The sequence below is a fragment of the Cannabis sativa genome, chromosome 5 (genome assembly GCF_029168945.1).
Source record: "Cannabis sativa cultivar Pink pepper isolate KNU-18-1 chromosome 5, ASM2916894v1, whole genome shotgun sequence".
Taxonomy (NCBI): domain Eukaryota; kingdom Viridiplantae; phylum Streptophyta; class Magnoliopsida; order Rosales; family Cannabaceae; genus Cannabis; species Cannabis sativa.
Window position 1 is genome coordinate 252,650 of NC_083605.1, and position 17,425 is coordinate 270,074.

The 17,425-nt window shown below is 30.7% G+C and overlaps 3 protein-coding genes across 4 annotated transcripts; 2 read left to right on the forward strand and 1 right to left on the reverse strand.

Annotated features, from left to right (window-relative positions):
- Window positions 1–31: 31 nt before the first annotated feature.
- On the reverse strand, window positions 32–5,715 carry LOC133037699 (uncharacterized). Of its 2 annotated transcripts, XR_009687745.1 has the most exons (8): window positions 5,469–5,715; window positions 5,237–5,383; window positions 4,714–4,812; window positions 4,414–4,605; window positions 4,203–4,322; window positions 3,575–3,646; window positions 1,786–3,405; window positions 32–260 (listed from the first exon to the last, which is right to left on the reverse strand). XR_009687745.1 is itself a non-coding variant. In XM_061115090.1 (7 exons), the coding sequence occupies exons 1-7, from the start codon at window positions 5,700–5,702 to the stop codon at window positions 3,181–3,183; spliced, it is 1,089 nt and encodes a 362-aa protein (XP_060971073.1). In that variant the 5' UTR covers window positions 5,703–5,715; the 3' UTR covers window positions 1,510–3,180. The 2 variants fall into 2 exon arrangements, 1 of the variants encoding a protein (XP_060971073.1); XM_061115090.1 differs by lacking the exon at window positions 32–260 and having other exon boundaries at window positions 1,510–3,405.
- LOC115716769 (rhodanese-like domain-containing protein 14, chloroplastic) lies at window positions 1,007–2,771 on the forward strand. The gene is made up of 6 exons (XM_030645667.2): window positions 1,007–1,423; window positions 1,524–1,570; window positions 1,821–1,913; window positions 2,122–2,260; window positions 2,345–2,447; window positions 2,526–2,771. The coding sequence occupies exons 1-6, from the start codon at window positions 1,216–1,218 to the stop codon at window positions 2,644–2,646; spliced, it is 711 nt and encodes a 236-aa protein (XP_030501527.1). The 5' UTR covers window positions 1,007–1,215; the 3' UTR covers window positions 2,647–2,771.
- A 1,424-nt stretch (window positions 5,716–7,139) lies between the features above and the next one.
- On the forward strand, window positions 7,140–7,991 carry LOC115717213 (uncharacterized). Its single transcript, XM_030646175.2, has one exon. The coding sequence runs from the start codon at window positions 7,303–7,305 to the stop codon at window positions 7,744–7,746; it is 444 nt and encodes a 147-aa protein (XP_030502035.1). The 5' UTR covers window positions 7,140–7,302; the 3' UTR covers window positions 7,747–7,991.
- The last annotated feature ends 9,434 nt before the right edge of the window (window positions 7,992–17,425 follow it).

Here is a 17,425-nt window from a genome sequence, read left to right on the forward strand (position 1 = left end):
GTGATTTGTTCTATGGCCTACAAGAAGGAGATTCTATCAATATCAAATGTATATGAGAAACTTAATTCTTTAATGGTGCCATAACTTGTATAAGCAAAAAGAAGATTACTTCTTACAGGAGAAACTTGAACAACTTCCTGAAATTGAGCGCGCCTTTGTCCATTTAGATTAAAAGTTCTCACACAAACCTGAGCATGCGCGGTCTTAGTCTTAGTGTTAAGCTGTAAAACCAGTTGTTATTATCTTCTTCTTCATCTTATCTGAGCAACAAATTCAAGAGATTAGGGAATAATCAATATTTATTGAATATTTTGTAATTAACACCATTCATTCACTTGTAACTCTACAAATAGTGGCTCATTTCACTATTTTGGGGACCAAATTCATAATTTCAAGAGAGCTAATAGGCTATACAAATTATCAATGTAATTCTTTGAGAAATATTGAGAAACTCATCTGACTATGGTTCTCGTGATCTTAATATTCCAATAAGCAAATACTAAAAATATTACCATATAATTAGAGTTGAACCTCTATAAATTTCTGATGTCGTTTATTTATCTACTGTCCATATTCCAATACTTTTATTAAAATCTACTTTTTCTTTCTCTAACCTTACCTTTCTCTCCTAGGTACGAATTGAAGTTTATGTACATAGTTTCACTTGTATTAAATAAATACATAAACACCAACAACATGGTTTTATATATAATAAATAAATAAATAAATATTAAAAAATGAAGAAAAAAGAAATGAAAATCAGTACCAAAAATGTCCCTCAACCAAATAATACCCAATAAATGAAAGAAGTGAGAAGATTAGAGGTAGTGATTTGGAACTTAGTGATTGGTTTATAGGTCTAAAAAGGGACAAATGAAAATGTTAATACAAGACAAGTTAGAGAAACTTTATTTACAGAAAAAGATAAAAAAGGGTGACCATGAATTTGAATTATATCCAAAGAGCATTAGACCTATTAATATCAACCACAAGATTAGATTTTGAGAGATATTAAAATCCACAATGCCCTGGCCCAGTCACTTTCCCACAAACCCTCAAAAGATCTCTAAAACAAAATAGAAACATCAGAGAGACCAAGTACTACTGGTAACTATTATTCTTAATCAATTTAACCAAATACTAAGAAATCAAAAGAAAGGCAAAAAAATACCAGAAGCTGATTTTGGTTGAATTTTTATTTTATTTTTAATCTTAATGGCTTCCCTTACTTCACTCACCTCATATCCATCTTCATCATCTTTACAATCAAATTTTCAACACTCACCTCTGATGTTGGCTTCTAAACATTCTCAACATAATTATAACTCCTCTTGGTTGATGATTGGAGTGTTGAGATCTGCACAAACATCCTCACAACGCCTGAAAATCCAAAGTGCAGCAACCAAACCAGCAAAAAGACCAGGTAACATTAGTATTAAATGTCTAAGTTGATGTTGACAACTATCTATGATTAGACCCTCACTTGTTCTCTTTTCCTTTTTTTTAAAAAAATCTTCTTTTAGCTGAAGAAGACTGGAAGATCAAAAGGGAAAAATTGCTAGAGAAAAGGGTATAGCTCTACTGCTCTTATTGTCCATCTTATTACACACATGAACAATGTGACATAATTAGCTTATTTGATCAATATTCACAATAGAAAACAATCACTGACTTAAAAGGATAAGTAGGAATGCAAGCATGAATGAAAATTAATGAGATAACAATTTATTTATTCGATCATATTTAACTGTGTTTTCAAGAGCAAAAAAGGGTTAGAAGCAAAACCATTTAACAAGCTCCCGAAAAATCCTATCTTGCAGGTACGGAGTGTGGATGCTAAAGAAGCTCTGAGACTCCAGAAAGAAAATAACTTTGTTATTCTTGATGTGCGGCCTGAAGCAGAATTTAAAGAGGTTAGTCTGCTTATGAAAACACCCACTTCATTAGAATAAGAAACAAGTAAAACGGAAAAAATAGTTATCGGAAAGAGAGGGAGTTCATAAGATTCCATTTTCATTCTAATAGCATGTAAGTCACCATTGCTGTCTCTTCATGAAAAAATTTATGAGCAAGAATGAAAACTATGGGGTTTGAGTATAAGTTAATGGTTTTCTATGTTAGGCTCATGCACCAGGTGCCATCAATGTACAAATATATAGGCTTATAAAAGAGTGGACAGCATGGGACATAGCTCGCCGAGCTGCGTTTGCATTTTTTGGCATCTTTGCCGGTACAGAGGAGAACCCTGAGTTCATACCAAGTATGAATCATAACCTACTTCTTTCGACACTACTTTATGAGAACTTCTTTCCATGGACTAACATAATTGGTACTTGGTAAATAGCTGTGGAGTCAAAAATAAAAAAGGATGCAAAGATAATAGTGGCTTGCTCAACCGGGGGAACAATGAAACCAACCCAAAATCTCCCAGAAGGTCAACAATCAAGGTAACATAATTTTATAGCCTATCGATAATAATTTAGTTTCTTTCCCATAGATGTTCAAACTATTGGTACCTTCTACAGATCACTGATAGCGGCCTACTTGCTTGTTCTGAATGGGTATAACAATGTCTACCACTTGGAAGGAGGGCTTTATTCATGGTCCAAAGAAGATTTACCAATCACAAGTGAAGAGGAAGAGTAGGGTGTTAAGAAGAAGATAGTTACATTTCATGGCATTCAAATTTTTGTCCCTAACAGAATCTGTTTAAAATAGAAGCAATAATATATCATGGCTAACAGCAATTGTGAAGTCATGTGTCAATCTCATAATTAACTAGATCTTGATATGAAAATCTATGTGAATATAATGATATACAAATAATAGATTAGTTTTACACAATGACATTAGAATAACTGAATGAAAATAATTGATGTGTATGTGACGACACCTATGGAATTTCACCTTACAAACATTTCAAATGTGTACACTTTCTCTAACATGCTGCAAATCTCTAAAACTAAAGAAAACGATGCCCGAAAGGCAACAGGGATTTTCACCAGTCTGGATTTTCACCATTTGAGATTGAAAATTATGCATGTATTCAATAAAGAAAAATAATTCAAATTCCCCTGGGGGTGTGGGGTGGGAACAAACATATTGCAGCCAATTAAATATCTCATGATGTTATAATAATAGTCATGCATCCTACCTGCACATATGTAAAATATTCTGACTTTAGTATGCCAATGAAACTCTAGCCATCGCTAGAGCACCTTCGTAACTTAGATTTCCACCGATAAATCCACTCATGTGAACAAAGACGCAGCCCGGGATTCCTGCAACCTCAGAGAGTTTGTCATGTTCCAAACCCCTCCAAACCGATGGAAGAGGTCTCCGACTCTCAAATTTATCATGTGATATTGCCACTGCCTGAATTCTCCATGTTTTGTTCCTGTCATCCTGAACAGGAAATAATTTAATTACAAGCCAAACCAAGAATGATAAATTTAGAACTTTCACTTCAACCGATGAAAGACACCACAGAATGCTGAAAAAAAGAAACTTTTCTCCCTTTTGAGTCAGTAGAGAATTGGAAGGATTTGTATCATGTCATGTATTTTATGAGTACCTGGTAAATAACATATTTGATGGGAGGATCAATCTTCATCTCCTCCTCAAGCTCAAATATATGAAGCTTCCACTGTCAAAAGACGAGTAATTAAGTAATATTATGGGCATGATCTCTTAGTCCATGACTCCATGCAGAACAAACTCCACATAATGCTTCATCTCCTTTTTTCTCTCTCTCTCTCTCTCTTTCTTTTTTAGGATTCATAACTATTTAAAAGAAAACTAGTTGTTTGAAAATTTCCCAGCCAATAAAGATGGGATGCCTTGAATCACAACTAACCATTCATCACATATCTTAGAACCACCGACATGACCTCCAATGTCAAAATCAAAAGCAACTCTATCAGTTCAACCACAATTCAAAACCATGTGATTTAAAAAACAAAAGTAGAACTAGCCGACATTGAAACATATGCAAATGTCAAATAGAAACATACAAATTTCAGACATTCAAGATAGCATAATGCATTTAAACTTAAAAAGGTCAGCATAGCTAAACAAGATGGCATAATCAACAGTGGCAGACAGTAAAAATGAAAGAATGCATTCACAGGTGGGAAATGGTTACATTTAATCAATAACAGAGAAACAAAGGACATCAATTAAGCGGGAAAATGCTTACTTACCGGGCAAGATTTAGTCAGTACCATGATTTCTTTACTTGGATCAATATTTCCTCTTGCAAGAAGACATTCCATAACAATTGATCGAGCTGGTAACCACGATCTTACGTGAAAATTTAAAATCTGAGATACAAAGATGTCAATTCATTACATTGGCGACTTCAAAATTTAAATGCACAACAAACATCTTAAAATGAAGAAAAACAAATCATACATCTAGAAACTCGCTGCCAGCTAAGTTCATTGCGCATTGGAAAGCTTCATCTTCTTTCTCAGATGAAAGATCATGGTCCAACCAATCCAGATTTAATCTTCCAACTCTAGAAGATAGGTTTGTATTATTGACATATTTAGGAGGTTGGTCTATGTCATATTGGTTTATTCCATTGTCAATAGCATCTATTGCCTATCCCATTGAACAATATAACAATCCAAAATTAAACATCAGAATTCATGCACATCACACCTCATTGAAAAGAAGAACCAAAATTTCATGAAACACAGTAAATCATACCTCCATGAAGCTCTTGTAAATTGCTAGATATAACCTAAACACATTTGGGTGTCCCTCATCAAGATTAAGCTTCCTGGATATTATCTCCATCCCATAATGCTGATTAATTAATAAAATAAAGGGATATTTACGACGAAATCCTCATAATATTTGCAATTATTGTACATATGATCCTAATAAAAAAAAGTGACAGGCAAAAATGTCTTATCTTATGATTTAGTTACAATCATACTCTTTTGATTATTAAGTTTCAACTAAGCCCGTTAAGTGCTAACTAAGAAACACACTCTACATATTATTTGTACCACGTATTAAATAAAAAAAAACTAAAATCGCCAAAAGTTATAGCTGCAACAAACTCGTAAGATAAGATATTTTTGTTGCTAATTTTTTTATTAGACGAGTAACAATTACAAATATTAAGGGTTTCGCCACAAATATCTCATTAATAAATAAACAAAAAAGGTTAGAGGATTGAAACATAATAGACTTTTCTCTAAGCTATATGAAGTGAAATATTAACCTTATAGACAAGACCGGCGCTACTGAGCTTGGTGGTAAAGCCATGACCAAGCACTTGATGAAACCCATGCTGGTGGTGATCGAAACGGTTTCTGCTCGGGTCATAAACGCCACCAACGTCAACTAATGCCTCCAAGGAATCCAAAACCTGTAAAAGTGAAACATTGTATCAATGGTTTCCCGGAGAATTTTCGCAAGAACAAAACAGAAAATTAAAAAATAAGGAAGAGTACCTGGATATCACGAGTGCGAAGGATTTTGGCAGCTGAGAATTTATTGGTGAGACGAAGGAAGTAGCAGGCGAGAGCTTCATCGCAATGAAAGGTGCCATTGTGAGTGCCTATTAGGTTGGTCATCGCCATTGATGAGAATGAAAAACGATTCGAAGGAGTCAGAGCTTGCCGCCGAAACGACGGCGTTTGACGAAATAGAAGCTCTCCCGCGTTAATCACAGTCCTCCTAATCATGGTCTCTTTCTTTCTTAGAAAGAAAAGAAAAAGGGTATTTATATAAAGAAACTTAATAAGAAAAAATATGTTATTTAAAATAAAAATTTAATATGAGATTGAATTATCATAAAAAAAATATTACAAATTATAGTAATTATCGGAGTTGTTATTGGTGTTAAAAAATACGTCAGAGTTTGTTGTTAGTATCAGAAAAGTCACTGGAGTAGTTGTTGGCACTAGAAAAGTCGTCGGAGTTACTGTCGGCACAAAAAAAGTCATCGAAATTAGTATTATTGCCGGAAAAATTACTGAAAAAAATATTAAGAAACCAGTTTCTTAGTGATTTTTTCGATGACAATGCCAATTCTAACGATTTTTCTGAAGTTTGTTGTCGGTACCGAAAAAATCGTCGGAGTAGCTGTCGGTGCCAGAAAAGTTATCGGAGTTACTGCCGGCACCAAAAAAATTCGCCAGAATTGGTATTGTCGTCAGAAAAATCACCAATAATCTGGTTTCTTCATTAAGAAACTGGTTTCTTCATAAGAAACATTACAAAATTACGGTCTTACGTAATTTTAATTATTTTTATGGTTTATAGATCTATTTACAAAAAATATAATATTTTAATGTATTTTTTTTGTTGTACTCTTATTATTTTATTTTTTTTATTTTTATTATTTATATATTATTTTTATGTTTTCTTTTTAAGATTTTTGGTGTGTTTTTATAAAATATTGTAAAAAAAATTATAACATAAAAGTGTAACTATTTTACAAAAAATAGCCGTTGTAATTTTCTAGACAAATGACACCATATTATAAAGAGGAAATTACATTGTATACTCACTTTATTTTACTTGTTTTAATTTTTACTTCTATTTTCATATTTTTTAGATTTTACCCACGTTTATGGATGATATCCCCATTAGACCCCTTAAGTTATGTAAATTATATGCTAGACTTAAGTAGAGAGTGAGGGTATATTATATATATATATTAGGCAATACACTCAAAAAATGGGTATATTTTAATAAAAAAAATAATATGAGGGTATTTTTGATTAATGGATACAAAAAAAAGAAAATTACACTCTATACCCTTTTATATTGTCCTCTTTTATTTTTACCCATTTTTTTAAAGTATCATTTTTATATTTTTTTTAAACATTATACCAATTTTGCCCCTGTCACTTCAAGATACTCTCCATGTGACTCTCTTATGTCAGGGTATTTTAGGTACAATACATATAAAAAGAGCTATGTTTCAATTAAATATAAAATTAGAGATAAATTTGATTAATTGAGTGGTATTTTTCAACTTACTCCAAAAAAAAAGATATTTTTCAACTTATCCCTATTAGAAGGATGGAACTATGAGTCCACTAGGCCCAACCCAACAAGGCCCATAGTAGCCCAAAAGGAGCTCAAATTTCCAAAGCAAAACCCAAATTCGAGAAGTATCAACTGTAATCCTCAGTTCCAATTCCAGATTCTTCTTCTGAGACCAAAATTTCAGGTGGGTCAAAACCCTTGAAAAATATTACTATGGAGACAAAACCCTAGCTTTTTCATCAAGCCCTCTTCAACCTTCAACCATCTCCAAATCAAAGCTCGACACCCATGGCTTTCTTCACCGGAGGACGATTCCGTGAGCTTTTAAAGAAATACGGCAAGGTAGCAATGGGAGTACACTTTTCTGTATCCGCCGCCTCCATTTCCGGTCTCTATGTCGCCATAAACAACAACGTCGACGTCGAATCACTTCTCGATAAATTACACATGGGCGGCGTTTCATCCAAAGACCAGGTCGAATCGAATCCATCCGATGAGAAATTTGTACTCGAAGATAATGTAAACGGGACATCAACGACGGTGATTGTAGAGAAAGAAAAGACGACGAGGAATCGGACGGCGGAACTGGCGGCTTCGAGTGGTGGTGCTCTTGCATTGGCTGTGCTTTGTAACAAGGCATTGTTCCCCATTCGAGTGCCGATAACGGTCGCGCTTACACCACCGATTGCTAGGTTCTTGGCTAGGAGGAAGATCATCAAGTCTGGTATATGATTTTTCTGCCCTTGTAATTTTATTGTTCAGTGCCAATAAATAATAAACTGAGAAAAGTGGCTAATTTTTTTTTAGATTTGTGGATTCATTGATTTTGTTTAGACTTTGTAGAATTCATTATTGGATGAGACTTAATTTCCATTTTTATGAGTTGCTGATGCAAATCATTGGATTAGAGATATGAGGAAGATTGTAATAAGAATTTTTTTTAGGGAGAAAAAACAACTCAACATTGAATGGGTGAACTTTGTTGTTGAAATTACATTATTTGGTTTCTAAAGTTTGTTACTTGAGTTCAATTGGGATTTTGTGGTTGATCTTTTTACATAGTATTAAATATATGCTAAGTTTTCTAAGTACAGTAACCGAGTTTGAGGGGGTTGTCTTTGGTTAATCATTTGTTAACTTGTGTCTTTTAGTCCTATGTTACTATTACTAGGTATCTATATTCTTCATTTGTTTAATTTGAGAAGCTTGTTTGATTCATTTCATCAGGGCAGGAAGGAATATTATGTTCTCTTCTTAGGTGAAAGATTACATTATAGTTTAGGCTTTTAGGATGTAATCCAGTTAGTAAGTTACTATTAAGATTTAGTGAGTCTGCTTTGTTTTTAGGTCTTTGGTTGATTTGTTGTCTGGTTGCTTAAATTTTGTTGGTGTTCCCTCTTCATTGTCGTTATTCATTTGTTGTTTTGTCTCATCTATTAATATTTCTTATTTTCCCATATTGGGTTTATTGTCGTTTTCACTCATATGTCTTTGTCGTTCATATGCATTAGATCATCAATTAGGGTTTCAATATGCACCACTATAGCCATTTTTGTGTTACTTTCTTATTTTTATGTTTATCAAAATTCTATTCTTTTCAATACATAAAAAATCAAAGTTCTTCACCATTTTCGTTGAGTAGCTATTTGTTGATGGTAAAACTTCCTGTTGTTTACCTTTAGCGACATTTAATGGCCAAGCTCTCTTCCGTCAATCATTTGTATGGCCAAACTCCTGTCAAAAAATCAGGAATTAGACATCTTACGTGCATTTCAACTCTTTTGTTTGAATTCCTACTTTAGTTTTGTAGAGTTTATGTTTTGGTAGAGATAATCTATGATATAATGGTTTTGTTACTCACAATTTTGCTATGGCTATGTTATGTGTTTTCTAAAGGCTTTTGTGTCATCTTTGGTGGCTATTTTTGTGCTTTAGGTTTTTACGTGTCATATTTGGGGGCCTTTTTTGTGCCTTGTTTATGTGTCATATTCTATGGCTGTTTTTTGTGCCATACTCGGTGGATAATATTGTGCCTTGTAGGGCTTGGTGGGCCATAATTGGTGGCAATTTGGTGCCCTTCTAAATTTCTCATCAAGTTTTTTTATTTATTATTGAAATATTTATATATACATTATATTGCACAACTTGAGTTTCGATCCCAAAATCCACACACAGGCACCCTCTCATACATACACACCTATGGCCACTTGAGCTAGCCTCGTTAAATTTCTCATCAAGTTTAGTTGGTGCCATCTCCTTTTATAACAATTTATTGGATTTGAAAACTCGAAAGAAGAAGAAAAAAGATTTAAGAACTTTTTCTTATACCTTATTTTATTAATCTTAAATATAAAATCTTATAACATAACATCTTAAATATATGATAGATTCGTACAGTACTATTACAATCCCAAAAAGTTATAAGTACTGAATAGTTCTAAATAAGGGAAACAAGAACTCTTTCAAGAAATATACAAACGGTAAAAGTATAACCATGCCTAAACAACAAATTAAGTTCTTTTGGAATATAAAGTTACTTTCAATATTTCTCCAATCTTGATTATCAAGAACCAAGCAAAGCCCTAATCCATTTTTTTGGTTGTGATTAGGCTTATAAGTTTGCTTGTAATTCAATGACAATGGTATATTCAAAATTCCACACTCAAATTTCACACCACTAATTGATCTCATCTCTTTCGGGATCTTTTCATCACTATATCTAAGATCACAAGTCAACAAAAAGTCAACGTACAAAAACCCTAGTGGTGGTGGTTTTTGTAAAACAACATCTATCTCTCGAATATATCGAGGTGTGACATATGGCCATGTATAGGTCTTTAATGTTGTGTTTTTTACCCTTAACCAAGTGGTTCTACTTTCCCCTCTATCGAGTTCTAAAGACATTAAAGAGTTTGTTATTTTTGAATCTGCTGACAATGACATAGTGAGTTGGTCGATGATAACCACACTCTTTGCTTGGTTTTTTATGGCAAAAGCTACATTGACATTTGCAACGATACTCGAATTATCTATGCTAGTGGTTGTGTATATTTCTTCGATTAAGATTTCGGGTAATCTTGGCATTGGAACCGCCAAGCCATAGAAAAACAATGTCAAACCCAAAATTATACTAAACATAGACCAACAAATCCAGCAAATCAAACGAGCATTACTATCATAATCATCATCATTGTCATTTAAAGTTGAGTAAGAGTTGCCTTTCATTTTTTTTTATTTTTTTATATGGTGAGAGAATGGTAGTATAAATAAAAATCAAAATCACACTAAATTAATATAAAAAAAAATTACAATAACAGTTTGAATAGGTGTAGGATGAAATTAATTTTAAGAAATATAATATCAAAAGATTTTATAATGATATTATCTTTTAATATTATAATAAAAAGTAAATTTAAAACTAAAAGATAATTATTGGAGTTGCATAATCGTTAATTTTAGTACACTAAATTAAGAAATTAGAACCATTTCAAAAAAAAAGAAAAAGAAATTAAAAGTCATTAAATTAAAGTTTCATCACATAACTCGTACACTAGCTTATTTTATTTAAATTTAGGGCTAGGCTAGGCATATACTTTCAGATCGATAGAGAATTAAAGAGTGTTTAATTATTCTCTAGCCAATTTATTTATTGCTAAGAACTAACTTCGAAAATTTTCAGCCATAATAAAAGCATGTTAAATTTATTTGGTTATAAAATATAAATATATTTTTTTAGAGAAAAAAAGTAGTACATTATCCATATTATTATTATTATTATTTGAATAAATTATGAAATTTCATTAATAACAATTAGTTAAAATAATAGCTTACAATTCAATCATGACATTTCTTTTGTAGGAAACATTATTAACATTAGAATTTGAAAAACGAACTAAATAAGCAGTGGTTTAATTTTCAAATCGTTTGACAAAAAATTAAAATAAAATCAGATGAAAAAGATTGCAGCATCACACTTAACTTTTAGCAGGTTTAACCTTGTAGCTTGAGTACTTAACAATTGTGCAAGGTATGTAACTGCACTACCAATAACCTCTCATTCACAAAAAATTAGTTATTTCCAACCACTAACAATAATTTAATGTCAAGCTATTGAAAAAAAAAAAATAACAAACAAAGAAACAAAATAAAATAAAATCATGTCACATAGATAAGACTAAAATAATTAAAATCATGTCACACAAACAAGACTAAAATACTTAAAACTATGTGACTAAAATACTCAAAATTATATCACAAAGATAAGAGTAAAACACTCAAAATCATATCATAAAGAGAAAATTAATCGCAACAAGCAAAAATCAAATGAAAATAGCAAAATACAACCCTGACCAATCCACTCCTAAGCCCCAAAAAGGCTAATGGGCCTAGCTGGAGAATAAAGACAGCCTTTAAACGACAAACTATAATTTTTTGAGAAAATTACACTCTATACCCTTTTTATATTGTCCTCTTTTATTTTTATCCTCTTTTTTAAAATCTATCATTTTTACCTCTTTTTTTAAACATTGTACCAATTTTACCCCTGTCACTTCAAGATACTCTCCATGTGAATCTCTTATGTCAGGGTATTTTGGGTACAATACATATAAAAAGAGGTATGTTTTAAATAAATATAAAATTAGAGGTAAATTTAATTAAATGATTAATAAAAGAGGCATTTTTCAACTTAACCCTAATTTTTTTTCTTTAAGAATAAAGAAAATGGATAATTAAACTTCAACATAAGTATAGTTGATTGATGGTAATTTAATATATCAATCCAACCATAAACTTTTTATTTTTTTAAAAAAATATATCATAAACTTTGTTGTTAGTTTCACATTATTCTCATTATTATTCTTATAAAATTTCAAATAGCAATTTAATATGCAATATAAACATTTAAATTCAAAATCCATTAATAATGAGAGAAGCAACTCATGTATTTTATATAATATATATGGTATTATATTTTCATACACTAATAATGTGAGATTCTTTAGGAGCCATCAAAAATATTCATTTACAACAACACATAAAATAAGGGGGGAACAACTTCCTTCAACCAAACAAAATCTTTATCTAATTTTAAAACATGTTTGTCAATAATTAGCGTCCCACCTAATTGTGAGAGGCAACAACTCCAAAAGATAAAAAATAAAAAGAAATAAATGATTAATAACTTCTACAATAATATTTGTCAAAGTAGATAAAGATGCAGAGGAAGACAAATTCACTTCTCTAGAAAGAGAAACTATGATGAGAGCATAAGTTTTCACTTCCACTATGACTAACTGTAATTTAGAAGCACACAAGAGACTATGAAAGTAGGCCTCTCATTAGATTTATAACACCCAGGAAGTGTTTTGGAAAGAGCAGCTACCAGCCAGATGCATCTTGGACTAGGGGGCGAAACCACATTGAAGCGAGAGGGACAGTCGGCCCCTAAAAAAAATGTATATATTTTAGTTAGTTGCAACATACATTTGTAATAAAAGATGATATTTATAAAAATAAAATTAACTTTAATGTAATGGTTAAACTATATTGCATCTCGGACGATAGTTTTCACCTACAAGCGATTTACAGGGTATTTGTGCAACATGGGCTTGAGTGGAGAAAGCAACATATTGCAGCAAACATAGAAAGGGAGAGCAATGGCTAGCCTAACTTGATGACCATGTCCACTCCATTCTTTTCAGTCCAAATATAACACATCATACAGAAAGTAAATTCCAACTCAACTTTTGGAAATATAGAAGGCAAATGTATTAAATAGTCAACAAGAATATTGTTGGACTTAGGAGTGCACATGGGGTGGGTTGGCTGGGTTAGAGGTATTTTAATAGGCCAACCCAATGATTGTGGTTTGGATAAACTATAAACCATTCAATTTTTTTTTTTATTGTACAACCCAACCCTACTTAGTACAATAATATATGGGGTGGGTTGGGTTGGGTTCATTAGATTAAGATGAATATTTTAAACTTTAATATTTATGTTACAAACAGGATAAAATTATTCAACCTGGTGCATACACAAAAAAACGATACATATATGTGTGTGCGCGTGTAATATAGTGCTTTAAAAAAAATTAAGATAGTAGTGGTATCATTGTATGAGTAACAAAGTTAATAATAGTGATTGATTCTCACATTAGGCTTGTTGGTAGAAGTAGTAAGGTAACTATAGACTACATGTTAGTGATGTGTTTTGGTTAATTCATGTTCTAAGGTTATCCCAATATAATTTATTTATGTATGAAAACGTAAAATATATATTTGTATATATTTTGTGAATGTAAAATATATTTTATGTATGAAAGTTGTCTCAAATTTGGAACATCTTTCAAGAAATGGGTTGGTTTGGGTTGTATAGAGTTAAAATGTGTCCAACCCATAACCAACCCATAATTATAAGGCCTATTATTTTTCAACCCAATGAGCCATGGCTTACTCTTAGCATGACCTTTTACTACAAAAAATGAGTTGAGTTGACCGGGTTGAATGGTTTGACATATATTTTGTGCACTCCTAGTTGGACTAATACTTATGTTATGTTATATCTAAGTTTCATAAAAGATTGAGTATTTTAGAAAGAAGGAGAATGCTGATCACAACCTTAATGTAACAGAATCTAAATAATTATCTAGTGCATATAAATTGTCTAGTCCCAAATATATGAGTTGTCTTACCATATATAGTTTTTAACAGTAAAATAGATGTACTTTTGGTGTGGCAAGTGAGATAATGAAGAACAAAAGCATCATTCCGGGCAAATGTGACAACTTTTATATAATTTTTTTTTTTAAATGGTAAATATGTGTGTTTTGGTCAAATGCATATCGTAAGCTGTATTAAATTTACTAATTGTTTTTTTTTCTAATTTACTGATTACTTTAGTATAATGGAAAATACAAGTCGATCCAATGAATACTATTATTCACGAGTTATAAATAAAAATTTAAAAAATAATTTTTCTCAATTTAAATGCAAAGAACATAAACTAAAAGAACAATGTAGCAAATTAAATATTGGTATGAACAATGATAAAAAGGAGTTAGGAACTAATTAGCTACCATTAAACAATCATATCACCAATTAACAATGTTTATACTCTTCATTCCATATTAAACTAACAATAGTAGATAAAACAAAAGGAGCATTTATTTCAATTTCTCACATTTTAATTAATCAAAAGAAAATGTTATTGACTAACTCTTTTTACCAAACAATCCAAGGAAAAATATTTAAAATTTAATTCAGCAAAATCATTAAAATTAATAGAGATAGATTATGCTAACCAATAAATTGGCAAGCGTAATCTACATGCTTCATCACAATTAAAAACTACTTTGACATGATCAATAATTTAGAATTTTAAACTATTAAGTGAATAGCAATTTTAAAATAACAATCAATTTCATAATTCCATCGTATTCAATGACCATTTAAATAAGAAGAAGACAATAATCATAAACAATCAATTTAAATGCATATGAACAATTTAATTAATTGGAATGAACAAAATTAAAATATTATTAATTAATTAATGATAATCATGCATTTAAATAACCCTTAATTTAAGAGAAACTACTCCATAAAAGTAATCATTATAATCATTGACATAATTATAATCATAATAAAAATTTAAAGAGTTTAATGAGAAAAATAAACTAGATTAATGATTTTGATGATGCAATTCTCTTTTTTTCCAGAATTCATTCTCAATTTTTATCTTCTAAAACATAAAATAAACCCTAATTATTTTTTTTTAAATAAAACTCTTTTATAGTCACACTTAAATTGTAATTAAAAACTAAACAAAATTCTGAAATTAGCACCGCAAGCCACGACCTGGAAAACTGTGTGTCACTGCCTAAATTGTGTTTCAGCCAAATCAGGCCCCGTGGACCGCGACCCAACCTCATTTTTAAGCACACGAGCAGCGGCCAAGAAAACTTAGGCCGCGACCCATGGAAAAATGTGTCAGCATTTTGATAGTAAATCGATCGTAACTTCTTTAGTACAGTTCGAAATTTGACGATTCAAGATATTCTGAAAAATTAAGAAGGAGATCTAAAACTTTTATGTTCAGCTCCAAATTTTTTAAGGTTGTCGAAATTCACAATTACATTCAAATTTGTCAAACTGAGCTCTCTGACTTTTACTATTTTTCACCAAAATGTGTTAAAACTCCTTTAAATGACTCCAAATGCCTAATTAGCCTTCCGAAAGATCTTGTTCTGGTGTGAAAAGATTTTTCAAAATGAGATCGTGTTATATTGGCTAAATAAATATATAGTTTCGTTATTTAAATTATCATGATTAATTTTTTATATTTAAGGCAAGTAATTATATTTATTGTTTTTTTTTTAAAAAAAAAAATATTTTCTAGTTAAGAAGCGTGTATAGCTGTGTCTTTAATGTATATTTTGTTTTCTTATTTATATAAGGAAACTTTCCTAAAAATCTGTCTATGTACAGGGAATCTGTTTAAACGGATTGACAGATTGTTTGAACAGATTTTGATTTTTTTTTTTTTCGCGAATAATTTTCATTTATTGTCTGATTGTTTTCTTACTTGAAAAGTATTACATGTGGTGTATTAATTGAGAATATATTGTTACTCAAGTTGTAGTTTTATATGGAAAGAATAAAATATTTTATTATGTAATAAATATTATATCTATATATGGTATTTCTTTGTAATTAATTTATTTTATTTATTTTTATGATAAGATTTCATTAATCTCTCCAGTTAGTTTGTGTGATGTCCAAGAAAAATTTCTTAATAATGAACTTAGCTTTGATGGTGTCTAAATTCACAATGCTGACTAGACTATTCAGAATTTTATCTGCACACTTTCCTTATCTGTTCAGACAAATTTTTATCATTTAATAATTTTTTTTAAGTAAACTAATAGTATTTTCTCTTTGTATTCAAACCTTTAGAACTCAATTTTAGGTGTCATTTATCCCTATAAATATCACTTAAACCAAGAATAAAAGATCAAACTCTTCCACTTTTTAATTTCTTATATTTTTTTAGAAGAGAGTGTTTCTTTTTGTAAATGATAGTTGTTCTGATATTCCTATGTGAGTTTTGTGTGTCTTTGTGATTATTTTTATGTGAAGTAAATTCTAAAGTGAAGAAGATGAAGAACAACCTTCTGGAGAAGATTCATCCAAGTCTTGCTTTGTGAGGAAGCAAGTATCGCTATCTTTCGGAGAAGATTTCTACAAGTTTTCATCGGGAGGAAGGCAAACACTGCTATCTTTGGGAGAAGATTTCTACAAGTCTTGCATCGAAAGGAAACAAGCATTCATCAAATAATTTGAAGGGAGTTCAAACCTTAGTATCTTAAGGAGATTCATTCAGCAAATATGAGTATATCAAGCTTACGACAAAATCATTAGAGGGAGTCTATGTTTTGTTTAAGTTAATTACTTTGTACTTATTGAAATTTGACTAATAAATCTTATCTTTGGGCTTGATCTCGTGAACTAGTAGCAATTTGTAAGGAATGCTGATACCACATAAAATATTGTGTCAATTTGATTTCTACAATTTTACTTTCTACAGTTTAATTTTGATCTATCAGGTTTGTTTTCTTATAAAATAAATTTCGATTATGTTCAAATAATTTTACAACAGTTTCGCATTAAAAATTGTTTGTTAATTTCACCTGATAATTATAAAAATAGAATCTCTCAAGAACATTGACTCATAGAATTAGCCATATTTATAAAACAAATTTAGACCTATCAGTGGCAACAATTATGTAAATATTTTGAGGTTAATTTTTAAGAATTAGGTTTAGTACTAATAATAGTTGAAAAATGCTAAAGGCAACTGAGTGTTTAGCACAATCATGAGGTATTGTAGTGTTGGTGTAATTAAGTATTTTTTTATCTAATATAATGTGCTAAAATGATATGTTTAAAAATGATACAAACTTGTATTTTTATAATATTAAATATAATTTAAAGTAATAAAAATAATAATAAAAAGCCTAGTTTGAATAGTTAAGATACTAAACACAAATGTTATTGCTAGTGTTTCTCTAAATATTTTATATCGTTTGTTAAGGTTTTTAGTTTCTAAATTCTTAGTTGTCGAAGGTTGTCTTCTTTTTCTTACGGTCAATCCTCCTTGAGCTTAGGTATAACTTGGTCTGCGACTAAATGAGTTGTTAATGGTGTAGTTTCGTATATTGCACAACAGTTAAACACTCAAGTTAAGTGGTTGAATGAACCTACAACTGTTTTTACTATTGTATTTTTTAAGTGGTTGAAAAAAATTGAATTAACTGTTGTAATCTTTTTCATTTAACTTTATGATTGATTCATTTTTCTGAATCTAATCTTGGCTATGTTTTGAGCGAGGGACATGTCCGTTCTGTCTTGCT

Coding starts and splice junctions, on each gene's coding strand:
- LOC115716769 (XM_030645667.2), top strand. CDS start 1,216: ATGGCTTCCCTTACTTCACTCACCTCATATCCATCTTCATCATCTTTA. Junction 2,261..2,344: donor GAACCCTGAGTTCATACCAA/GTATGAATCATA, acceptor CTTGGTAAATAG/CTGTGGAGTCAAAAATAAAA. Junction 2,448..2,525: donor CCAGAAGGTCAACAATCAAG/GTAACATAATTT, acceptor TACCTTCTACAG/ATCACTGATAGCGGCCTACT.
- LOC133037699 (XM_061115090.1), bottom strand. CDS start 5,702: ATGATTAGGAGGACTGTGATTAACGCGGGAGAGCTTCTATTTCGTCAA. Junction 5,384..5,468: donor TTCGCACTCGTGATATCCAG/GTACTCTTCCTT, acceptor TCACTTTTACAG/GTTTTGGATTCCTTGGAGGC. Junction 3,406..3,574: donor TCAAATATGTTATTTACCAG/GTACTCATAAAA, acceptor TTTCCTGTTCAG/GATGACAGGAACAAAACATG.
- LOC115717213 (XM_030646175.2), top strand. CDS start 7,303: ATGGCTTTCTTCACCGGAGGACGATTCCGTGAGCTTTTAAAGAAATAC.